Source organism: Pseudophryne corroboree, chromosome 9 (genome assembly GCF_028390025.1).
Source record: "Pseudophryne corroboree isolate aPseCor3 chromosome 9, aPseCor3.hap2, whole genome shotgun sequence".
Taxonomy (NCBI): Eukaryota; Metazoa; Chordata; class Amphibia; order Anura; family Myobatrachidae; genus Pseudophryne; species Pseudophryne corroboree.
Genome location: NC_086452.1, coordinates 318,340,564 through 318,367,294, shown reverse-complemented (window position 1 = coordinate 318,367,294; position 26,731 = coordinate 318,340,564). Strand labels below are relative to the sequence as shown.

At 47.7% G+C, this 26,731-nt stretch overlaps 1 protein-coding gene across 1 annotated transcript in view; it reads left to right on the top strand.

The window, feature by feature from the left end:
• Positions 1–26,731, top strand: part of ACO2 (aconitase 2) — a 215,320-nt gene that overhangs the window by 158,155 nt on the left and 30,434 nt on the right. Inside the window, exon 16 of the mRNA XM_063940467.1 lies at positions 15,963–16,084. Coding sequence (XP_063796537.1) covers positions 15,963–16,084 — 122 coding nt within the window. The remainder of the gene's footprint in view (positions 1–15,962; positions 16,085–26,731) is intronic.

Below are 26,731 nucleotides of genomic sequence, written 5' to 3'. Positions count from 1 at the left end.
TGAAGTCTGCTTTACCAACGTCTCCCCCCGACAGGGAGGCGATATTGGAAGCCATTCACAAGCTGTATTCCCAGCAGGTGATAATCAAGGTACCCCTCCTACAACAGGGAAAGGGGTATTATTCCACGCTGTTTGTGGTACCCAAGCCGGACGGCTCGGTGAGACTCATTTTAAATCTGAAATCCTTGAACACTTACATAAAAAGGTTCAAGTTCAAGATGGAGTCACTCAGAGCAGTGATAGCGAACCTGGAAGAAGGGGACTATATGGTGTCGCTGGACATCAAGGATGCTTACCTCCATGTCCCAATTTGCCCTTCTCACCAAGGGTACCTCAGGTTTGTGGTACAGAACTGTCACTATCCGTTTCAGACGCTGCCGTTTGGATTGTCCACGGCACCCCGGGTCTTTACCAAGGTAATGGCCGAAATGATGATTCTTCTTCGAAGAAAAGGCGTCTTAATTATCCCTTACTTGGACGATCTCCTGATAAGGGCAAGGTCCAGAGAACAGTTAGAGGTCGGAGTAGCACTATCTCAAGTAGTACTACGACAGCACGGATGGATTCTAAATATTCCAAAATCGCAGCGGATTCCGACGACACGTCTGCTGTTCCTAGGGATGATTCTGGACACAGTACAGAAAAAGGTGTTTCTCCCGGAAGAGAAAGCCAGGGAGTTATCCGACCTAGTCAGGAACCTCCTAAGACCAGGCCAAGTGTCAGTACATCAATGCACAAGGGTCCTGGGAAAGATGGTGGCTTCTTACGAAGCGATTCCATTCGGCAGATTCCACGCAAGAACTTTTCAGTGGGATCTGCTGGACAAATGGTCCGGATCGCATCTTCAAATGCATCAGCGGATAACCCTGTCTCCAAGGACAAGGGTGTCTCTCCTGTGGTGGTTACAGAGTGCTCATCTCCTAGAGGGCCGCAGATTCGGCATTCAGGATTGGGTCCTGGTGACCACGGATGCCAGCCTGAGAGGCTGGGGAGCAGTCACACAGGGAAAAAATTTCCAGGGCTTGTGGTCAAGCATGGAAACGTCACTTCACATAAATATCCTGGAACTAAGGGCCATTTACAATGCCCTAAGTCAGGCAAGACCTCTACTTCAGGGTCAGCCGGTGTTGATACAGTCGGACAACATCACGGCAGTCGCCCACGTAAACAGACAGGGCGGCACAAGAAGCAGGAGGGCAATGATGGAAGTGGCAAGGATTCTTCGCTGGGCGGAAAATCATGTGATACTGCTGACAGTGCTGTTCATTCCGGGAGTGGACAACTGGGAAGCAGACTTCCTCAGCAGAAGTGGGGACTTCACCCAGAAGTCTTCCACATGATTGTGAACCGTTGGGAAAAACCAAAGGTGGACATGATGGCGTCCCGCCTCAACAAAAAACTGGACCGATATTGCGCCAGGTCAAGGGACCCTCAGGCAATAGCTGTGGACGCTCTGGTAACACCGTGGGTGTACCAGTCGGTATATGTGTTCCCTCCTCTTCCTCTCATACCAAAAGTACTGAGAATCATAAGAAGGAGAGGAGTAAAGACTATACTCGTGGCTCCGGATTGGCCAAGAAGGACTTGGTACCCGGAAATTCAAGAGATGCTCACGGAAGACCCGTGGCCTCTACCTCTAAGAAAGGACCTGCTCCAGCAGGGACCATGTCTGTTCCAAGACTTACCGCGGCTGCGTTTGACGGCATGGCGGTTGAACGCCGGATCCTGAAGGAAAAAGGCATTCCGGATGAAGTCATCCCTACCCTGATCAAAGCCAGGAAGGATGTAACCGTACAACATTATCACCGTATTTGGCGTAAATATGTTGCGTGGTGCGAGGCCAGGAAGGCCCCTACAGAGGAATTTCAACTGGGTCGATTCCTGCATTTCCTGCAAACAGGACTGTCTGGGCCTCAAATTAGGGTCCATTAAGGTTAAAATTTCGGCCCTGTCAATATTCTTCCAAAAAGAACTAGCTTCTGTTCCTGAAGTTCAGACGTTTGTCAAGGGAGTACTGCATATACAGCCTCCTTTTGTGCCTCCAGTGGCACCTTGGGATCTCAATGTAGTTTTGGGATTCCTAAAATCACATTGGTTTGAACCACTCACCACTGTGGACTTAAAATATCTCACATGGAAAGTGGTAATGCTGTTAGCCCTGGCTTCAGCCAGGCGTGTATCAGAATTGGCGGCTTTATCCTATAAAAGCCCTTACCTAATTTTTCATACGGACAGGGCAGAATTGAGGACTCGTCCTCAATTTCTCCCTAAGGTGGTTTCAGCATTTCACTTAAACCAGCCTATTGTGGTGCCTGCGGCTACTAGGGACTTGGAGGATTCCAAGTTGCTGGACGTAGTCAGGGCCCTGAATATATATGTGTCCAGGACGGCTGGAGTCAGAAAATCTGACTCGCTGTTTATCCTGTATGCACCCAACAAGCTGGGTGCTCCTGCTTCTAAGCAGACGATTGCTCGTTGGATTTGTAGTACAATTCAGCTTGCACATTCTGTGGCAGGCCTGCCACAGACAAAATCTGTAAAAGCCCATTCCACAAGGAAGGTGGGCTCATCTTGGGCGGCTGCCCGAGGGGTCTCGGCTTTACAACTTTGCAGAGCAGCTACTTGGTCAGGGGCAAACACGTTTGCTAAATTCTACAAATTTGATACCCTGGCTGAGGAGGACCTGGAGTTCTCTCATTCGGTGCTGCAGAGTCATCCGCACTCTTCCGCCCGTTTGGGAGCTTTGGTATAATCCCCATGGTCCTTACGGAGTTCCCAGCATCCACTAGGACGTCAGATAAAATAAGAATTTACTTACCGATAATTCTATTTCTCGTAGTCCGTAGTGGATGCTGGGCGCCCATCCCAAGTGCGGATTGTCTGCAATACTTGTACATAGTTATTGTTACAAAAATCGGGTTATTGTTGTGAGCCATCTTTTCAGAGGCTCCTCTGTTATCATGCTGTTAACTGGGTTCAGATCACAGGTTGTACGGTGTGATTGGTGTGGCTGGTATGAGTCTTACCCGGGATTCATGAATCCTTCCTTATTGTGTACGCTCGTCCGGGCACAGTATCCTAACTGAGGCTTGGAGGAGGGTCATAGGGGGAGGAGCCAGTGCACACCAGGTAGTCCTAAAGCTTTACTTTTGTGCCCAGTCTCCTGCGGAGCCGCTATTCCCCATGGTCCTTACGGAGTTCCCAGCATCCACTACGGACTACGAGAAATAGAATTATCGGTAAGTAAATTCTTATTTTAGAACACTCCACCCCTCCATATCCCAGAGTACCTCAGTGTACTACCTCAGTGTTTTTTCTGTGCTCGAAGTAGTAACAGCTCTGTGGCTAAGAGTCACAATTACTTTGAATTTTTATTTTTATATTTTTCTATTCTATACATCCCTTTCCCCCTTCCAAAAGGCAGGGTCAGGGATAGTGCAGCTGCTGATAGCAGCAGGGGCGTGTCGGGCCTCTCTGAAAGAGCTCCCTCACAGCCACACACACACATCCTGCAGGCTGGCCGGCGCTTACTGAGAAGCCCCGTCGGAGCCTCATCACAGAAGCAACAATTGCAGGTATGTGAGGGGGGAGAACGGGGCGGTCAGCTTCCGCTGCCGCCCCGAGGTGTGGAGAAGGCGCTGGTGTCTTTCGGCTGACTGCCGCCCGCCGCAGCTGCTCCGGTCGCCGGGTAACATAGGCGCCCGCTGTCTTACACTGCTCCCGCGTCTCTGAAGTCGGGTCCGCCCGCCGCTTCTCTCGCTGCTCCGGCCGCCGGGTCTCATAACGCTGCTCCGGTGCTTCTTACAATACCCGCGTCTCTGAACGGGTCCGCCCGCCGCTTCTCCCGCTGCTCCGGCCGCCGCTTGATCCGCTGCTGCCCGTGTCTCATAGCGCTGACACGCGCTCCCAGTCTTCCAGGTCCCGGGGTGCCCGCTGCCCGGCCCGCACTGCACGCTATGGAGCAGATGCGAGGGGGGGGGGAGAAAGGACAGCAGCAACAGGCTGTTGGTAGTATAGCACACATTTATATAGCTATATAATGAGGTTTATACTGGCAGGGAGGCTGTTAATAATATCAGTATGAAACTACACTGTGATTATATGTATAAGCATGGGGGCCATTTTAACCATGCTTCCTGTGTCTTCCTGCTGTGATTCCAGAAAGTTCCAGTACTACATCTCTATTCCACCGGAGGCGCAGGGGTGTTAGTAGGAATTTGGGATCACATTTCATAGTACTGGCCACGTGTACTGCACTTGGCCAGATACATACACACATATATATATATATATATATATATATATATATATATATATATATATATATATATATATATATATATATATATATATATATATATATATATATATATATATATAATATACACATACATACGTACACGTATACATACGTACACCTTACTACTATTTTACTGAGTCGTGCAAGTGTCTGTTTTTTGTGTATTGTCTGTCGACATAATGAGTAAGGCACCAGCAAAAACTAAAAAGCATAATTGCAAAATCTGTAGCAGTGTTACCGGATGGATCTACCACATGTACAGTATGTTTTGTGGATTCGGTTCAGAATACCATTTCTGCTCCAGTTTTACAACCAATGTCCTCACCGGACCCTCCGTGGGGTATGTTAGTAAATGTACTAGATAGGTTACAATCAGAATTGACCGCCGCTCGTCAGGAGCGGGAAACGGCAAGATCTGAGTCTAGGGTTAGACCGCCAGAACTACCGGAGGCGTCTCAGCCTTGCGTAAGGTCCAAATCCATTTTGGGTAAACTGGATAAATTTCATATGTCTTATGATTTACCTGTTTCGGCTATGTTGCATTCTGACGATTCCATGCCAGACCTCACGGAACAAGATGAGGGTGAGGAGGGCGAAGTGGAGTCAGATGGCGAGGATTTTAACAGTTCTGGTATTGATGATCTCATCAGAGCGGTACGTCAGTCTCTGAAGTTTACTGAAACTGAGGAGCCTCTCACAAATGATCAGGTCGTATTTACTAAACGACAAAAAAAAAAACTCCAATAAGTTTTCCTGTGTCGGAATCCCTTAATCAGATGTTAGTAGACGACAGAATCCAGATAAACGGTTTTCTATACCTCGCAGATTTAAGTCTAGTTACCCGTTTCCAGACTCGGTAACATGTACATGGGAGAATCCGCCAATAGTTGATTCTTCAGTGTCAAAGCTTACCAAGAAATTAACCATACCAGTGCCAGCAGCTACTACGCTTAAAGATTCTTCAGATCGCAAGATGGAAACTATGCTAAAATCCATGTATGTAGCAGCAGGTGTGATGCTGAGACCTGGATTGGTTGGCATTTGGGTCACTAAGGCGCTCATAATATGGCTTACAGAACTCAAATCTGCTTTACATGACGAAAACCTGATACTTCTTGTAAATCAAATGGTTGAGACTGTAGAGTATCTCTGTACAGCGTCTACTGACGTCTGTCAGCTCACTTCTCGTATTTCATCGTCGCTAGTTACGGCACGAAGAGCACTCTGGCTGTGTGCTTATCATGCGGAGGCAGAGGTCAAACGAGGTATAGAGGCGTTGCCTTACGATGGCAAGAAGTTGTTTGGTCCTGAATTGGACGCATGGATTGCTGAGGCTACGGGAGGTAAGTCTGTTTTCTTACCATTGCCTCCACCGGTATCAAGAAGGAGGTACGCTGGACCTTCGTTCAAATCCTTTAGACCTTCGTTCAAATCCTTTAGACCTTCGTTCAAATCCTTTAGACCTTCGTTCAAATCCTTTAGACCTTCGTTCAAATCCTTTAGACCTTCGTTCAAATCCTTTAGACCTTCGTTCAAATCCTTTAGACCTTCGTTCAAATCCTTTAGACCTTCGTTCAAATCCTTTAGACCTTCGTTCAAATCCTTTAGACCTTCGTTCAAATCCTTTAGACCTTCGTTCAAATCCTTTAGACCTCAGCCCTTTCGAGGACGTGGCAGAGGAACAGCCACACCTGCTAGACGTGGTCACGGACGTGGTTTCCAACAAACCAACACAACTCGCCAGGACGCTAAGGTTACCGACAAGCCAGTGGCATGACGGGCTACCAGCCCATCTCGGTTCTCCGATTGTGGGAGCACTCCTTCAGACGTTCCATTTGGCGTGGTTCCACACATCCGCGGATGGGTGGATCCGCAATTTAGTGTTAAAAGGTTACAAAATAGAGTTCGACTGTCTTCCGCCTCTGCGGTTTTTCAAGACAGGATTGCCTCTGTCGGACGACAAGAGGACGGTTCTGCAAATTGCCATTCAGTCCCTACTGGATTCGGCAGTTTTGATTCCGGTCCCTGTACACCAACAGGGTCAGGGTTATTATTCAAGTCTGTTTGTGGTACCAAAGCCGGATGGCTCAGTCAGACCAATATTGAACTTAAAGGGTCTCAATCAGTACTTAACTTACTACAGATTCAAAATGGAGTCTCTGCGCTCGGTGATTGCGGGTTTAGAGCCAAAGGAATTTATGATTGCGCTAGATCTCAAGGATGCGTACTTACACATTCCAATTTGGCAGCCTCATCAGAAATTCTTACGGTTTGCAATATGCCAGAACCATTACCAGTTTCAGGCTCTACCGTTTGGCCTGTCATCAGCGCCTCGGGTATTCACCAAAGTGATGTCTGTGATGATAGCTCATCTCAGATCCCTGGGAGTGACAATAGTTCCGTATTTAGACGATCTGCTCATCAAAGCTCCGTCTCAACAGATACTTCTCCAACATGCGTTGCTAACATACGATGTACTGGTTCACCACGGTTGGATTGTCATCTTCGAGAAATCACATCTAATTCCAACAGGCTCGCATCTGCAGATTCACCACAGAGTGAGGTTGTCGCCAAGGGCAAGAGTATCTCTGCTCTGGTGGCTCAAGGAACACCATTTAACCGCAGGAAGACGGTTCGGAGGCTGGAATTGGATAATTCTAACTACGGACGCCAGTCTCAGAGGTTGGGGAGCGGTAATTCAAAATTGTCAGCTCCAGGGTCTCTGGGCGGATCACGAAAAATTGCTGTCTATAAATGTCCTGGAACTCCGCGCAATTTACAATGCGCTACGACAAGCAGTGCACATGCTTCGCTCTCAGCCTGTCCAAGTGCAGTCAGACAATGCGACGGCGGTCGCATACATCAACAAACAAGGAGGAACGAGAAGCCGCATGGCAATGCGGGAAGTAGCTCGAATCCTCAATTGGGCGGAATGCCACCAGGTGATATTGTCGGCCGTGTTCATTCCGGGAGTGGACAACTGGGAAGCGGATTATCTCAGTCGTCGGGATTTTCATCCAGGCGAATGGGCATTAAATCCAGAAGTGTTTCACATGTTGGTTCAGCGATGGGGTTATCCTCAGGTGGACCTGATGGCGTCTCAACACAATCGCCAAACGTTCCAGTATGTGTCCAGAACAAGAGATCCAAAGGCAGTGGCGGTGGACGCTCTCACTGTCGCGTGGCCGTACAGTCTTGTGTATCTGTTTCCACCGTTTCCGTTGCTCCCTCTGGTGCTAAAACGTATCAAGAGTCTGTCACAGTCATACTAGTGGCGCCTCATTGGCCTCGGAGAGCTTGGTTCTCGGATCTCCGAGGACTACTCGCAGACTAGTCTTGGCCGCTCCCACTACGTCCAGACCTGTTACAACAGGGTCCGTTCCTTTACACCGATTTAGCGCGGCTGCGTTTGACGGGGTGGCTGTTGAGACCGCCCTCTTAAGAAGAGAGGGCATTCCAGATTCGGTTATACCAACCATGTTACGAGCTAGGAAGCCGGTTACGGCAGCTCATTATTACAGAATATGGCGTGCCTATATAGGTTGGTGTGAGGCGCGGAAGTTTCCGACATCATCTTTCAAGTTATACCGCCTTTTGTTGTTTCTACAAACAGGGTTAGATGAAGGACTGCGTTTATCTACACTAAAGGTGCAGGTATCTGCTTTGTCAATTTACTTTCAAAGACGATTGGCTCTATTGCCGTCTATACGCACTTTTCTCCAAGGTGTCCTCAGAGTACAGCCTCCATTCATTCCACCTACAGCGCCATGGGACTTGAATCTGGTTTTAGAGTTCTTACAGTCTTCATATTTTGAACCCTTACAGCAAGTGGATATAAAGTTTCTCACTTGGAAAACAATTTTTCTTCTAGCCTTAGCTTCGGCAAGGCGTGTTTCGGATTTGGGTGCCTTGTCATGCAAGTCACCGTATTTGGTGTTTCATGATGACAGAGCGGAACTTCGGACGAATCCCGCTTTCTTACCAAAGGTAGTGTCATCTTTTCACATCAATCAACCAATAGTAGTTCCTGTGTTGACAGCACATTCTGGAACTCTGGATGTGGTACGCGCATTACGCGTTTATGTATCCCGAACGTCGTCAGTTCGTAAGACGGATACGTTGTTTGTTCTCTATGATGCTGCCAAGATGGGTTGGCCAGCGTCTAAACAAACCTTATCCAGATGGATAAAACTAACCGTACGTCAGGCTTACCTTCATGCTAGGTTACAACCACCTACATCAGTAACCGCTCATTCCACACGTTCTGTGGGAACTTCATGGGCAGCTGGTCGAGGAGCTTCTACGACGCAGCTTTGCCGTGCGGCTACATGGTCTTCAGTGCACACGTTTGTGCGCTTTTACAAGTTTGATACGTTTGCGGCATCAGCATCTAGCTTTGGCCGCCTAGTGTTACAGGTGCCAAACAGCTCTCCCGCCCACGGGGGAAGCTTTGGTACGTCCCAAGAGTACTTCAGTGACCCCTAGTGGATGATAAAGAAAGTAGGATTTTGGTACTTACCAGGTAAATCCTTTTCTTTGAATCCATAGGGGGCACTGGACGCCGACCCAGAGCAGTTTTACCTGGGTTGTATTAAGCTCAGAGGAGCTTATGGTACCACATTTTCACCGATTTGGTTCAAATTATAAAGGTCTATCGGTTATGGTGTCAACTGTTTAGTTGTCAGTAACGTTGTGTCAACTTTGTTGTTGTCCGTTATGTTATAAGAATTCTCCATTGTCAACCTCTCTATAGTTCCGGTTCGGCTCAGTAAAAAACACTGAGGTAGTACACTGAGGTACTCTGGGATATGGAGGGGTGGAGTGTTCTAAAAAATCAAATATTCAGTGCTGTTCCTACGGAAGCCCGTCCATATCCCAAGAGTACTCCAGTGCCCCCTACGGATTTAAAGAAAAGGATTTACCTGGTAAGTACCAAAATCCTATTTCATTAGGTGGCATAAGAGGCAGAAGTATAAACAATTGTCATGGCCAGAAAAGTATTTGAGATCTCGCTCTACTTTTATATTGCATGTAGCAGCCAAAAGATAGCAGATTTTCTCAGTTCATCTGTGGCAGTGGGCATTTCACAGATGTTCTTTCTACTAGTACTGAAGTATTCCCACTCTCCCGTTCCCCCCCCCCCCCCCCTAAATAAATTTGATGGGGACACGTTTTTTCAGATGTATCCTGCTACGTCTTTGCCTCATTCGCCGTATAGCGATCCTTGCAGTGCCACTGCCTGTAACAGAACGTTGTAACTTACTGAGGTGCTGGAATGACTGAGACTGTAATAACTTTCTGTCCACTAGATATCACTCTTCCTAAACTGCACTGCGCATGTGTCAAATAACCAATGAAGCCTCTGTAGCGTCGCTTGCCAATTGGCTCATGGAAACAGTCATTCGTTACACTGTACACTAATCCTGAACAGCGTTTTGTCATGGATGCAGAGCTGCAGTTGATTGTAATTAAGAATTCAGTAATTTGTTGCGTGCATTCTTTGTTTATTAACAATACACTAAACTGCTCTGGACTTTGTTTTCAACCCTTTTAATGGGCCGTCCGTAAACTGCCGTTACCTGATGTAAAGAGTCCTGGTGTAAAAAAACGCACAGGAAGTTTGTCAAAGACCGTTCATCTCAGGTTCACAATTCTGAAAAAAAAAAAAATTTACAATTTAGCCCTGCCTGGGCCTCGAACCAGAGACGCAGGCTACACATGGCGCTGGCTTTAACCTCTTGGGCATGCTAACAAGCCATAGCAACTTCGACACCTATTGGGAATATGAGGTGAAGCGTGCGCCTTATGCCACATAGGGTGTACAAAATACAATATCATAGATACTGTAGTACTGAAGCCATGAATAGTGGTTCAGTGTGCAATGCTGCTGGGTGGGAGGGGGAGAGCGGGTATTTTATATATATATATATATATATATATATATATATATATATATATATATATATATATATATATATATATATATATATATATATATATATATATATATATTCATAGGATACTGTAGTACTTATCCTTGTTTGACTAGCAGTCTCTGCTTGTCCTGTGGAGTGATCAGGAAGGTGGTCTGTAACCTTTTTCGTACATTCATTCCAATTGCAGCAGTCCCTGTACACCAACCTTATTCATGGATAAAATGGTGGTCAGGGCTACATGTGTTCCTGGATAGCCAATACATGGTGATAGAGTCTGTATATTTCATGGTTTGTCCTTTGAAGTCTCTCAGTTGAAAGGTGCAGGACCAATCAGGTGCTGCTGCACAATGACCAATAAAACCTTCTTATGAGGTCTGTCACTTCAGCCTACATGAACCTGTGCCTGCTATAGCATGTAGTGCTGCATTTGCTAAATTTACATATTCCACACCTTTGGAATCCTATGAAACTGTGTTGAGTGATGAGACCAGCTGTGGAGGATGTAGTAATAAAAATGAGAAGTTGCTGCCAAAACATCTGCTCTCACTTTTCCTGGTGTTGCCTAGCAAACCCTTTTCTCTGACGTCCTAAGTGGATGCTGGGACTCCGTAAGGACCATGGGGAATAGCGGCTCCGCAGGAGACTGGGCACAACTAAAGAAAGCTTTAGGACTACCTGGTGTGCACTGGCTCCTCCCACTATGACCCTCCTCCAGACCTCAGTTAGAATCTTGTGCCCGGCTGAGCTGGATGCACACTAGGGGCTCTCCTGAGCTCCTAGAAAGAAAGTATATTTTAGGTTTTTTATTTTACAGTGAGATCTGCTGGCAACAGACTCACTGCAGCGAGGGACTAAGGGGAGAAGAAGCGAACCTACCTGACTGGAGATAGTTTGGGCTTCTTAGGCTACTGGACACCATTAGCTCCAGAGGGATCGAACACAGGACCCGACTTTGATCGTTCGGTCCCGGAGCCGCGCCGCCGTCCCCCTTACAGAGCCAGAAGCAAGAAAGGCCATCAGGGGCTCAAAAAACGCCCGTTACCTCAGATGGCAGACACAGATGTCGACACGGAGTCTGACTCCAGTGTCGACGAGATTGAGACATATACACAATCCACTAGGAACATCCGTTGCATGATCTCGGCAATGAAAAATGTGTTACACATTTCTGACATGAACCCAAGTACCACATAAAAGGGGTTTTATGTTTGGGGAGAAAAAGCAGCCAGTGTTTTGTTCCCCCATCAGATGAGTGAATGAAGTGTGTAAAGAAGCGTGGGTTCCCCCGATAAGAAACTGGTAATTTCTAAAAAGTTACTGATGGAGTACCCTTTCCCGCCAGAGGATAAGTCATGTTGGGAGATATCCCCTAGGGTGGATAAGGCGCTCACACGTTTGTCAAAAAAGGTGGCACTGCCGTCTTAGGATACGGCCACTTTGAAGGAGCCTGCTGATAAAAAGCAGGAGGCTATCCTGAAGTCTGTATATACACACTCGTACTATACGGAGACCTGCAATTGCCTCAGCATGAATAGTGCTGCTGCAGCGTGGTCTGATACCCTGTCAATATTAATACCCTAGACAGAGATAATATTTTGCTAACATAGAGCATATTAAAGACGTCGTCTTATATATGAGGGATGCATAGAGGGATATTTGCCGGCTGGCATCCAGAATTAAGCCAATGTCCATTCTGCCAGGAGGGTATTAGAGACCCAGCAGTGGACAGGTGATGCTGACTTTAAAAGGCACATGGAGATTCTGCCTTATAAGGGTGAGGAATTGTTTGGGGATGGTCTCTGGGACCTCGTATCCACAGCAACAGCTGGGAAGAAAATGTTTTACCTCAGGTTTCCTCACAGCCTAAGAAAGCACCGTATTTTCAGGTACAGTCCTTTCGGCTTCAGAAAAGCAAGCGGGTCAAAGGCGCTTCCTTTCTGAACAGAGACAAGGGAAGAAGGAAAAAGCTGCACCAGACAGCCAGTTCCCAGGATCAAAAATCTTCCCCCGCTTCCTCTGAGTCCACCGCATGACGCTGGGGCTCCACAGGTGGAGACCGGTGCGGTGGGGGCGCGTCTCGGGAACTTCAGGGACCAGTGGGCTTGCCCACAGGTGGATCCCTAGGCTCTGCAAGTAGTATCACAGGGATACAAGCTGGAGTTCGAGGCGACTCCCCCTCGCCGTTACCTCACATCAGCCTTGCCTGCTGCCCTCGGAGAAAGGGAGGTAGTACTGGCGGCAATTCACAAGCTGTACTTCCAGCAGGTGAAATCAAGGTACCTCTCCTTCAACAAGGCCAGGGTTACTATTCCAAAATGTTTGTGGTACCGAAACCATACGGTTCGGTGAGACCCATTCTAAAATTGAAATTCTTGAACACTTATATACGAAGGTTCAAGTTCAAAATGGAATCGCTCAGGGCGATTATTGCAAGCCTGGAGAATTTCATGGTATCACTGGACATCAACGATGCTTACCTGCATGTCCCTATTTACCCTCCTCACCAGGAGTACCTCAAAATTGTGGTACAGGTTTGTCATTACCAATTCCAGACGTTGCCGTTGGTCTGTCCCCGGCACCGAGGGTATTTACCAAGGTAATGGCCGAAATAATTATCCCGTAATTGGACGATCTCCTTATAAAGGCGAGGTCCAGGTAGCAGTTGTTCGTCGGAGTAGCACTATCTCGGGAAGTGCTACAACAGCACGGCGGATTCTGAATATTCCAAAGTCGCAGCTGGTTCCTACGACGCGTCTACTGTTCCTGGGTATGGTTCTGGACACAGAACAGAAAAAAGGGTTTCTCCCGGAGGAGAAGTCCAAGGAGTTGTCGTCTCTAGACAGAGACCTCCTAATACAAATACAGGTGTCTGTGCATCAATGCACGTGAGCCCTGGGAAAGATGGTAGCTTCTTACGAAGAAATTCCATTCGGCAGGTTCCATGCAAGGATCTTCCAGTGGGATCTGTTGGACAAGTGGTCCGGGTCGCATCTTCAGATGCATCGGCGGATAACCCTGTCTCCAAGGGCCAGGGTGTCACTGTTGTGGTGGCTGCAGAGTGCTCATCTTCTAGAGGGCCGCAGATTCGGCATACAGGACTGGGTCCTGGTTACCACGGATGCCAGCCTTCGAGGCTGGGGGGCAGTCACACAGGGAAGAAACTTCCAAGGACTATGGTCAAGTCAGGAGACTTCCCTACACATAAATATTCTGGAACTAAGGGCCATTTACAATGCCCTAAGTCAAGGCAAAACCCCTGCTTCAAAACCAGCCGGTACTGATCCAGTCAGACAACATCACGGCGGTCGCTCATGTAAACCGACAGGGCGGCACAAGAAGCAGGATGGCGATGGCAGAAGCCACAAGGATTCTCCGATGGGCGGAAAATCATGTGTTAGCACGGTCAGCAGTGTTCATTCCCGGAGTGGACATCTGGGAAGCAGACTCTCAGCAGACACGACCTCCACCCGGGAGAGTGGGGACTTCATCCAGAAGTCTTCCAAATGATTGTACACCGTTGGGAAAGGCCACAGGTGGACATGATGGCGTCCCGCCTCAACAAAAAGCTAAAAAGATATTGCGCCAGGTCGAAGGACCCTCAGACGATAGCTGTGGACGCTCTGGTAACACCGTGGGTGTACCAGTCGGTGTATGTGTTCCCTTCTCTGCCTCTCATACCCAGGGTAATGAGAATAATAAGAAGGAGAGGAGTAAGAACTATACTCATTGTTCCGGATTGGCCAAGAAGAGCTTGGTACCCAGAACTCCAAGAAATGATCTCAGACAGGACCTGCTGCAGCAGGGGGCCTGTCTGTTCCAAGACGTACCGCGGCTGCGTTTGACGGCATGGCGGTTGAACGCCGGATCCTAAAGGAAAAGGGCATTCCGGAGGAAGTTATCCCTACGCTAATTAAAGCTAGGAAAGAAGTGAGCGCAAACCATGATCACCGCATATGGCGGAAATATGTTGCGTGCTGTGAGGCCAGGAAGGCCCCAACGGATGAATTTCAGCTAGGTCGATTTCTGCACTTCCTACAGTCAGGGGTGACTTGGGCCTAAAATTGGGTTCCATTAAGGTCCAGATTTCGGCTCTATCGATTTTCTTCCAAAATAGAACTGGCTTCACTGCCTGAAGTTCAGACTTTTGTTAAGGGAGTGCTGCATAGTCAGCCCCTGTTTGTGCCTCCAGTGGCACCGTGGGATCTCAACGTGTTGTTGGATTTCCTGAAGTCGCATTGGGTTGAGCCACTTAAATCCGTGGAGCTAAAATACCTCACGTGGAAAGAGGTCATGCTGTTGGCCTTGGCGTCGGCCAGGCGTGTATCAGAATTGGCGGCTTTATCATGCAAAAGCCCTTATCTGATTTTTTTTATATGGATAGGGTGGAATTGAGGACTCGTTACCAATTTCTTCCTAAGGTGGTATCAGTGTTTCATGTGAACCAACCTATTGTGGTGCCTGCGGCTACTTGGGACTTGGAGGATTCCAAGTTACTGGACGTAGTCAGGGCCCTGAAAAATATGTTTCCAGGACGGCTGGAGTCGGGAAAACTGACTTGCTATTTATCCTATATGCACCCAACAAGCTGGGTGCTTCTAAGCAGACTATTGCTCGCTGGATCTGTAGCATGATTCAACTTGCACATTCTGCGGCTGGACTGCCGCACCCTAAATCTGTAAAAGCCCATACCACGAGGAAAGGGGCTCTTCTTGGGCGGCTGCCCGAGGGGTCTCGGCTTTACAATTTTGCCGAGCTGTTACTTGGTCGGGTTCAAACACTTTTTTGCAAGAGTCTACAAGTTTGATACCATGGCTGAGGAGGACCTAGAGTTTGCTCATTCGGTGCTACAGAGTCATCCGCACTCTCCCGCCCGTTTGGGAGCTTTGGTATAATCCCCATGGTCCTTACGGAGTCCCAGCATCCACTTAGGACGTCAGAGAAAATAAGATTTTACTCACCGGTAAATCTATTTCTCGTAGTCCGTAGTGGATGCTGGGCGCCCATCTCAAGTGCGGATTGTCTGCAATACTTGTATATAGTTATTGCCTAACTAAAGGGTTATTGTTGAGCCATCTGTTGAGAGGCTCAGTTATATTTCATACTGTTAACTGGGTATAGTATCACGAGTTATACGGTGTGATTGGTGTGGCTGGTATAAGTCTTACCAGGGATTCAAAATCCTTCCTTATTGTGTCAGCTCTTCCGGGCACAGTATCCTAACTGAGGTCTGGAGGAGGGTCATAGTGGGAGGAGCCAGTGCACACCAGGTAGTCCTAAAGCTTTCTTTAGTTGTGCCCAGTCTCCTGTGGAGCCGCTATTCCCCATGGTCCTTACGGAGTCCCAGCATCCACTACGGACTACGAGAAATAGATTTACCGGTGAGTAAAATCTTATTTTTAATCTGAACCTCCTGGGGGATGAAGTAAGTAGTGATCGGGGCTGAGGTGACTGATAGTGATGGTTAGAGGGCAATCTCTAAGCAGCTTTGACAAATGGTGTCACTACTAACAGTCACCTTGTTGGTTTGTCTAAATAACAAACCTTTCAATCAGCCGTGAGGATATTCTAGAAGGGAGGTTAGTAGGACAGAGCTTAAATTGTATTATACACTTTTGGGGAAGAAGAAAGGATGCCTTGTCTCCTTAGGGTAGACCTGTCTGTCACCCACTAGACTCGGGAAATGATTTAAGTATTCTCGTAGCGTCCTAATGCTAGATTTATTCCAGAAACCAACCTGAAGAAGCAGGGACTCCTACCTCTCACCTTCGCTGACCCAACAGACTATGAGAAGATTCATCCGGAGGATAAGATAACAATTGCCGGACTCAAGGATTTGGCACCTGGGAAGGTAAGAGTTCTGTAGATTAGTAAAATATATTCTGCTCCTTAATGTCAATCGTGCATGATTTTGTTTTAGAATATTTCAGATGGCTTACTTAAAGCTTACAAATAAAATCTGCACTTTTGCTTTATGTCCATATTGAAGCCGTTTAGATTAAATGGGTGCAAGGCTGCACAGAACAAAAGCACTCTTACATTGTGAATAATATATTAGAATATTTAGTATCAAGAGTGTTCACTTGATGCACCACAACATTAATCTCAAATTGTTAGTTGTATAGCCAATGTAGAGACACAAAATCCAAACAATCCAGTGATGACTGCATATAAAAATATACATGATAAATACGTTGATTTAAGAGGTAGTCTACTAAAGATTTTTCTCCTGCGGGGTCCACAGCTTATCCACAGGATAAACGTTAGGATGTGAGGTAGCGACAGCAAATTGGCACCAACGATCAAAGCTTTTGGCCTCCCAGAATGCAACGGGCCAGACCCCTATAGCCCCGCCTCCTGGCTCAGGCAATTCATTTTTTTTGTTTGGTGCGGCAGGAGCCAGACCATGGTCAAAGAGATGCTGGTTTTTAGCAGCCATATGCTTTTTTTTTTTTTTTTTTTTATTTTATAGGCTTACTCTTTCTCAGGACCCCACACAGTGCATGTTTTGCAGGTCTCCTCACAGAATGACAAGTGAAATAATTAACTCCACCTGTGGACCTTTAAAAATGTGTCAGTGAGTAATTCACCTGTGCACCTACTGGGTTACCTGCAAAACATGCACTGTGTGGGGTCCTGAGGACCGAGTTTGAGAACTTATGTCCTAGAGGATACTGGTACCATGTACCATGGGGTATAGACGAGTCCACTAGGAGCAATGGGCACTTTAAGAATTTGATAGTGTAGGCTGGCTCCTCCCTCTATGCCTCTCCTACCAGACTCTGTTTAGAAAAAGTGCCCGGAGGAGCCGGTCACTCTTATGGAAGCTCCTGAAGAGTTTTCTGCATTTATTTTTTGTTATTTTCAGGCAGAGCTGGTTGGCACCAGCCTGTCTGCTTCGTGGGACTTGGGGGAGGGGGGGACCAACCTCTTGAAGGGTTAATGTTCCCGTTCCCCGCTGACAGGACACTGAGCTCCTGAGGTAACTATTCACAAGCCCCACCACGGCGAGCGTACATTCCCGCAGCACGCCGCCACCCCTAACAGAGCAGAAAAATGTAGTGGTGAGTACTAAGCCGGCGTCGCGACTAGTGGGTCGTCTTACATTATGGCGGCATGAGGGTACGGAGACGCATGGCTTCAAACCGGGGCGGACTGCATCTCCAGACACAGTACACAGCTGCGTCTCAGTACACTGTACCCACACTGGCAAAAACAGTCTTAAAACTGTGTTCTCTCCATTTTAAGCAACAGATTACCTCAGCCAGTATAAAAAAAAGCGGGAATACCGCGCGCCATTGAAGGGGTGGGGCTTCACTATGAGAGGATCCAGCAGCCGACCAGCGCTATTTCTCTGACGTCCTAAGTGGATGCTGGGACTCCGTAAGGACCATGGGGAATAGCGGCTCCGCAGGAGACTGGGCACAACTAAAAGAAAGCTTTAGACTACTGGTGTGCACTGGCTCCTCCCACTATGACCCTCCTCCAGACTTCAGTTAGAATCTTGTGCCCGGCTGAGCTGGATGCACACTAGGGGCTCTCCTGAGCTCCTAGAAAGAAAGTATATTTAGGTTTTTTATTTTACAGTGAGATCTGCTGGCAACAGACTCACTGCAGCGAGGGATTAAGGGGAGAAGAAGCGAACCTACCTGACTGGAGGTAGCTTGGGTTTCTTAGGCTACTGGACACCATTAGCTCCAGAGGGATCGAACACAGGACCAGACCTCGATCGTTCGGTCCCGGAGCCGCGCCGCCGGCCCCCTGTACAGAGCCAGAAGCAAGAAGTGTTCCGGAAAATCGGCGGCAGAAGACTTCTGTCTTCAACAAGGTAGCGCACAGCACTGCAGCTGTGCGCCATTGCTCCTCATGCACACCTCACACTCCGGTCACTGATGGGTGCAGGGCGCTGGGGGGGCGCAATATAATACACCTTGGCTGGCAAATCTACACCATATATAGTCAGGAAGGCTATATAGGTGTAAAAATACCCCTGCCAGAATTCCAGAAAAAGCGGGAGAAGTCCGCCGGAAAAGGGGCGGGGCTATCTCCCTCAGCACACTGGCGCCATTTTTCCCTCACAGCTCCGCTGGAAGGACACTCCCTGGCTCTCCCCTGCAGTGTCAAGCTACATAAGGGTAAAGAGAGGGGGGGCACTAAATTTAGGTGCAGTATATATAATATAAGCAGCTATAAGGGAAAAAAAAAACTCATTTATAGTGGGATCCCTGTGTTATTTAGCGCTCCTGGTGTGTGCTGGCATACTCTCTCTCTGTCTCCCCGAAAGGCTTTGTGGGGTCCTGTCCTCTGTCAGAGCATTCCCTGTGTGTATGCGGTGTCGGTACGGCTGTGTCGACATGTTTGATGAGGAGGCTTATGTGGAGGCGGAGCAGATGCCTATAAATGTGATGTCACCCCCTGCGGGGCCGACACCTGAGTGGATGGTTATGTGGAAGGAACTACGTGACAGTGTCGACTCCTTACATAAAAGGTTTGACAACATACCAAATATGGGACAGCCGGCTTCTCAGCCTGTGCCTGCCCAGGCGTCTCAAAAGCCATCAGGGGCTCTAAAACGCCCACTAGCTCAGATGGCAGACACAGATGTCGACACGGATACTGACTCCAGTGTCGACGACGATGAGACTAATGTAACTTCCAATAGGGCCACACGTTACATGATTGAGGCAATGAAAAATGTGTTGCACATTTCTGATGTTACCCCCGGTACCACAAAAAAGGGTATTATGTTTGGAGAGAAAACTACCAGTAGTTTTTCTCCTACACTACTTCATGGCAGCCCATACTCTTGGGATTGTATCCCATTCCTAACTTTAGACAGGGAATTTTTTTACTCACTTAGGGACCACCCACTTTGGGTATATAGCCCTGCTCCTCCCCTTCCTCCACTAGTCTTTTTCCTGTCTCCTAGCTTGACGGGGTAATGGTTTTTTGCTACAGGATTTACCTCTATTTCCTAGTAATACGCCTCATTGCAGCCGTACTGGAAGAGGGTGGCTCCCTGGGGAAGGCTGTGTGTGCTTGGGGCAGTCACGTAAGTCCCCGCTGTCAGCTAAAGGTGTCCGCCCGCTCTGTAATGCTGCTCCCTCCCGAACCGCTGCCTAGAGCCGTCTCCCCGGGTGCAGGTTTCCTCCGCTCGCCGCAGCGCCCCATGTCTCCGGCGGACCCGGAAGTAGCGGTGGCTGGAAGGGCAGCGCAGTGAAGGGGATGTACGGCTGGCGGGCGGAAGCGCTGTAAGGAGAGGCAGCGTGCGGCGGCTAGCGGGCGGAAGTGCTGGAGCGGCCGTCCTGGTTAGGCTGTGGGACGGTCTGCTTAGCGCCTGTCTCTATGGTTTTGTTTTTAAAAATAAATGGCGCTGCACACCAGGAGTGATGAGAAACTCCTATGAGCTGGGCAGGATATATGTGCTTACCAGCAGGATGGAAAGAGAGCCTTCCCCCCCAAAAGCCAGTCAGTGTCCAAAAGAGGTAAGTCCTCATAGAGGGCATGTTTTTTTCTAGATTTTCATTTTGTTTTCTGTTTTAAATTTTTTATCTGGAAAGCTTGGTTAGTGTAGGTTTTTTCAATAGTATTTTTTGGTGTGATTTTGTAGTGTGTCTCCGCCTAAGAAGAGACTGTGTAAAGATAGGCAGTGTGCAGCCTGTGATAAAAAAAATTTCCTCTACTGAGAAGGTGAAGTTCTGTGAGGACTGTACACAGAGTGATATTCAGCAGGCTAATCAATCCAGACAGATACAGGTGTTAAAGGACTGGATTAAGAGATCCTTTGTTACTAAGGAACAGCTGGCTGATTTGCAGGGAAATAAAAGATCTAGATCCCTGGCTAGTATTGATTCTCAGGATGAATCAGCCTCTGGTGATTGCAATTATGTTGATTATCAGGCTTCTAGTACGGAGTCAGAGGAGAAAGAGGAGGATAGAAAATGTAACTTGGAACTTGTGGGCAGTCTCTTAAGGTGATGATGATGAGGATGTTCTGTTTGGGGACAAATCCAGAAAGAACAGGTGTTTTCCGGTTCACAAAGCATTGAAGGAGGTAGTGTCTAAGGAGTGGCAAAACATTGATAAGAGACTTGGCAATATTAAACGAGTTGATCGTATGTTCCCGATAGAGGATGAGCAATTTGTGGGCTGGTGTGCAGTGCCTAAAGTCGCATCGACTGCAGTGGCAGAAATGGTGTCCAAAACTACTATTCTGTTAGAGGACGGGGCAGTCCTGAAGGATGACATGGATAAGCGTATGGGGAGTGTAATAAAGAAATTACACATGTCCTCAGTGGGGTCTTTAAAGTCTGGTGTGGCTGTTGCGTCTGTTTCCAGAGCATTGAGAGTTTGGGGATCAGTGTTGTCCACGGATGTGGGGGAAAAGATCTCAAGACAATATTTGCGAAGAAGTCTAGGTTTCATGCTTAAAGGCATAGAGTATTTGTGCGAAGCCTCTTTGGATATGCTGGATTTTGCAGCAAAGTCCATGGCGGCAGGTGTATTGGCCAGAAAGGCCCTGTGGCTTCGGTCGTGGTCAGCAGGTATGCATTCCAAAAACCGACTGGTGCCCTTACCGTACGAGGGTTCTCTATTATTTGGCAATAAACTAGAGGCCATTATACAAAAGATGTAAGGAGGTAAATCAGCGAGGTTACCTCAAGACAGAAGAAATAGATTTCCATTTCCTTCCTCCAGACAGCAGTTAAGAAGGCAAGAAGTTATAGGCCAGGACGACCTTATACGGGGAGATATTCCTCGGGGATGAATAGGCAGCCCTTTTGTTGGGCTTAGAGGAAAGGTGGACGAAGACAATGACTATTGCAGGGTCCCAGTATCCTTTCCAGTAGGAGCCAGACTCCAGAAGTTTGTCAGTCAGTGGCAGAGTTCAATTCGGGATACGTGGGTATTGGACGTGATATCTCAGGGAAACCGGATAGGGTTCTCCGAGGTCCCAAGAAAGGACAAATTCGTAATCTCGGAAAGACCAACTGTGAGTCTGGAATTAAGAGCCCCGGAGGACAGTTTAGAAAAACTAATCAGGGCAAAAGCAATAGAGACTGTCCCGCCTTCAGAAAGAAAGAGCGGGTTCTATTCCAGAATATTCCTGATAAAAAAGGCGTCTGGAGACTTCAGGACTATACTAGATCGCAGACAATTTAACAAACATTTTCAGTTTACGTGCCTCCCTTGCGGTCTGAAGACGTATCCAGGGATATTTACCAAGGTCCTGTCGGCACTGGTGTCCGTGATAAGAGGATGAGGAATAGCGATCTGGTCATATCTGGACGACCTACTAGTATGTGGAGAGTCAGTTCGGAAGGTAAAGGAAGCATTGGAGGTGACGCTGCAGATCCTACAAGAGCATGGCTGGTTAATAAACTGAAAAAAAAAAAAAAAAAAAAGCCAGCTAGAACCAAGGCAAAAGATCCAGTTTCTCGGAAGTACAGGTGGATACTATCAGTTATATGATGGGTATTTCGGAAGAAAGGTGCTCAAAAATTCGGGATCTGGCTTCTCTGCTAAAAGAGTGCAACAGCGTGACACTGCGCCAGGGGATGTGTCTTTAGGTATGATGGCCTCCACCATAGACGTAGTCCCTTGGGCGAGATGGCGAATGGGGGATCTTCAGCTAGATATCCTAAGCTACTGTCGGAGACGTTATTCCCTGAATTATCGCATAAAGTTATGTCAAAAAGCAAGGCGCTCCCTAGACTGGTGGATGGAGACTGAACTGGTCGACAGAAAGACTGCTTTGTCAGATCGTCACATTCTTATTCTAATGACAGATGCAAGTGCAGTCGGATGGGGGGCACACCTGTTGCAGCAGAACTGCCAAGGCAGGTGGAACCGGGAAGAAGAAAGACTGTCTTCAAACCACAGAGAAATGAGAGCCGTGTGGAAAGCGATGAAGTATTTCCAGGAGCAATTTCAGGGGAGACATCTCAGGATATTTTCAGACAATGTAGCAGTGGCAATTGGCAAGGTATTAATGGAAGAGGTGTCAAACATACTATGTTGGGCAGAGGGTCATTTCGAGTCCCTGTCAGCGCTACATGTTCCAGGAGTAAACAATTCTGTTTACAATTCTTGTCTGTCGGATTTCCTCAGCAGACAAGAGGTGCTACCAGGACAATGGGAATTGAACGGCAGATTGTACAGAAATTCGGCCAGCCTCAGGTAGATCTAATGGCCACGCACATCAATGCGAAAGTTACTCTGTTCTTCTCCCGATATCGTCTCCCAGGAGTGGCGGAGTGGATGTCTTTTCTCTCCCGTGGAGATTAAAGCTTGCATTTGTTTCCCTCCGTTTCCAATGATCGCACGTATTCTAAGAAAGATCAGGGAAGAAAGGGCGCAGATCATAATGGTTCTCCCATATTGGCCGAAGAGAGTGTGGTTTCCCTCAGTACTGAGGATGGCAGTAGGAGAACCTTGGATGTTGCCGCTAGTAACGGATCTGTTACGTCAGGGTCCATTGCTGCACCCAAAATCTACAGCAACTTCATTTGACGGCATGGAAATTGGATGGCAATTATTGAAAAACAAAGGTTTATCTGAACAAGTCGTGAGTTTGCTGATTCAGTCGAGAAAAAAGTATCCTCTAAGGTCTATTATAGAGTCTGGAAGACTTTCATTTCTTGGTCCGGCTCAAGATTTAGCCCGCAGAAGGCAGGGACGTCTCAGGTCTTACAATTCTTGTTTGATGGCTTTGAAAAGGGGCTGGCAGTGTCCACTATCCAGGTCCAGATAGCAGCTCTGAGTGTCCTGTTGGAGCGAAGATTGTCCGACGAGGGCCTAGTGAAGAAGTTCTGTCAGGCAATTAAAAGGATAAGACCTCTGATTAGGTCGGTTCTCGCTCCATGTGATTTAAATTTAGTTTTGAATTCATTAATGTTGTCCCCGTTTGAACCGTTACAGGACGTCTCAATGAAATTTCTAACTTGGAGAGTAGTGTTTTTGGTAGCCATCACCTCACCAGAAGAGTTGGAGAGCTACAGGCTCTATGGTCCGAGGAGCCCTATCTCAATTTCTTTCCGGATAGACTTGTTCTAAGAGCTAATCCAGATTTTCTGGCTAAAGTGGTGTCAGATTTCCATTTTGAATCAGGACATTGTATTAATATCATTCTACACGCATACGCAGAATGAGGAGAGAATGCATATTTTGGATCTAATAAGAGCAATCTCAGTCTACTTGGAGAGAGTTGAGGAGTTTCGTAAAACAAAGCACCTGTTTTGTATTCAGGAGCAAGAAAGGGCGAGAAACCTACGAAACAAACCATTTTCAGATGGATTACGGGACTCCTGACGTTTTATTTACAAGCAAAATGGTCGTGAGGTTCCGGAGGAGCTAAAGGCACACTCTACCAGGGCTGTTGCAGCTTCTTGGGCTAGGAAGGCACGGCTCTCGGCGAAAGATTTATGTGCAGCAGCTGCATAGTCTTCCATACATACATTCTCTAGCCATTATGTGGTAGATGTTGTAGACGTCCACTTTGGAAAACGTATCTTTTAGGGGGCATTGAATTAAACGAGTTATGCTTTTCAGCATTAGGACAACGTCTCTTGTGTATTTATATTGCCCTCCCAATATTGAGCGTTGGTATATCCCAAGAGTAAGGGCTGCCATGAAGTAGTGTAGGAGAAAAAAGCAAATTATACTTACCGATAATTTCATTTCTCCGAGATGCTTCATGGCAGCCTACAATATACCCTCCCTTGGTAAAGTCTTAATATAGCCTGGTCGCAGGAGACACTCAAAAGACTAGTGGAGGAAGGGGAGGAGCAGGGCTATATACCCAAAGTGGGTGGTCCCTAAGTGAGTAAAAAAATTCCCTGTCTAAAGTTAGGAATGGGATACAATCCCAAGAGTAAGGGCTGCCATGAAGTATCTCGGAGAAATGAAATTATCGGTAAGTATAATTTGCTTTTTTCCTCCATCTGAGGAATTAAATGAAGTGTGTGAAGAAGCGTGGGCTTCCCCCGATAAGAAACTAATAATTTCTAAAAGGTTGCTAATGGCGTACCCTTTCCCGCCAGAGGATAGGTCACGTTGGGAAACATCTCCTAGGGTGGATAAAGCGCTCACACGCTTGTCAAAGAAGGTGGCACTACCGTTTCCGGATACGGCTGCCTTAAAGGAACCTGCTGATAGAAAGCAGGAGGCTATCCTGAAGTCTGTATATACACACACAGGTATTATACTGAGACCAGCTATTGCTTCAGCATGGATGTGCAGTGCTGCAGCCGCGTGGTCAGATTCTCTGTCGGAAAATATTGATACCCTAGACAGGGACACTATATTGCTAACCGTAGAGCATATTAAAGACGCAGTCTTATACATGAGAGATGCACAGAGGGATATTTGCCGGCTGGCATCTAAAATAAGTGCAATGTCCATTTCTGCAGACTCATAAAGGCACATGGAAGTTTTGCCTTATAAAGGTGAGGAGTTGTTCGGGGATGGTCTCTCGGACCCAGTTTCCACAGCAACTGCTGGGAAATCTGCATTTTTACCCCATGTTCCCTCACAGCCAAAGAAAGCACCATATCAGGTACAGTCCTTTCGGCCCCATAAGGGCAAGCGGGTTAAAGGCGCGTCCTTTCTGCGCAGAGGTAGAGGGAAAAAGCTGCAGCATACAGCCAGTTCCCAGGAGCAAAAGTCCTCCCCCGCTTCCTCTAAGTCCGTCGCATGACGCTGGGGCTCCACAGGCGGAGCCAGGTACGGTGGGGGCCCGTCTCAAAAATGTCAGTGATCTTGCAAGTAGTATCTCAGGGGTACAAGCTGGAATTCGAGACGTCTTCCCCCCCCCCCCGCCGTTTCCTCAAATCTGCCTTGCCAACAACTCCCTCAGGCAGGGAGGCAGTGATAAAGGCAATTCACAAGCTGTATTCCCAGCAGGTGATAGTAAAGGTGCCCCTACTTCAACAAGGACGGGTTTACTATTCCACAATGTTTGTGGTACCGAAACCGGACGGTTCGGTGAGACCCATTTTAAATTTGAAATCCTTGAACACATATATAAAAAAATTCAAGTTCAAGATGGAATCGATCAGGGCGGTTATTGCAAGCCTGGACGAGGGGGATTACATGGTATCACTGGACACCAAGGATGCTTACCTGCATGTCCCCATTTACCATCCTCGCCAGGAGTACCTCAGATTTGTGGTACAGGATTGTCATGACCAATTCCAGACGTTGCTGTTCGGTCTATCCACGGCTCCGAGGGTCTTTACCAAGGTAATGGCCGAAATGATGATACTCCTTCGAAAGAAGGGAGTTTTAATTATCCCGTACTTGGACGATCTCCTGAAAAAGGCGAGGTCCAGGGAGCAGTTGTTGGTCGGGGTAGAACTATCTCGGGAGGTGCTACAACAGCACGGCTGGATTCTAAATATTCCAAAGTCACAGCTGGTCCCTACGACACGTCTACTGTTCCTGGGGATGGTTCTGGACACAGAACAGAAAAAAGTGTTTCTCCCGGAGGAGAAGGCCAAGGAGCTGTCCTCTCTAGTCAGAGGCCTCCTAAAACCAAAACAGGTGTCGGTGCATCACTGCACGCGGATCCTGGGAAAGATGGTAGCTTCCTACGAAGCAATTCCATTCGGCAGGTTTCATGCAAGAACCTTTCAGTGGGACCTGTTGGACAAGTGGTCCGGATCGCATCTTCAGATGCATCTACTGATAACCCTGTCTCCAAGGACCAGGGTGTGTCTGCTGTGGTGGCTGCAGAGTGCTCATCTTCAAGAGGGCTGCAGATTCGGCATACAGGACTGGGTCCTGGTGACCACGGATGCCAGCCTTCGAGGCTGGGGGGCAGTCGCACAGGGAAGAAACTTCCAAGGACTATGGTCAAGTCAGGAGAATTCCCTACACATAAATATTCTGGAACTAAGGGCCATTTACAATGCCCTAAGTCAGGCAAAACCCCTGCTTCAAAACCAGCCGGTACTGATCCAGTCGGACAACATCACGGCGCTCGCCAATGTAAACCGACAGGGCGGCACGAGAAGCAGGACGGCGATGGCAGAAGCCACAAGGATTCTCCGATGGGCGGAAAATCACGTGTTAGCACGGTCAGCAGTGTTCATTCCGGGAGTGGACAACTGGGAAGCAGACTTCCTCAGCAGGCACGACCTCCACCCGGGAGAGTGGGGACTTCATCCAGAAGTCTTCCAACTGATTGTAAACCGTTGGGAAAGGCCACAGGTGGACATGATGGCATCCCGCCTAAACAAAAAGCTAGAAAGATATTGCGCCAGGTCAAGGGACCCGCAGGCGATAGCTGTGGACGCTCTAGTGACACCGTGTGTGTACCGGTCGGTTTATGTGTTCCCTCCTCTTCCTCTCATACCAAAGGTACTGAGGATAATAAGGAGAAGAGGAGTAAGAACTATACTCATTGTTCCGGATTGGCCAAGAAGAGCTTGGTACCCGGAACTTCAAGAAATGATCTCAGAGGACCCATGGCCTCTGCCGCTCAGACAGGACCTGC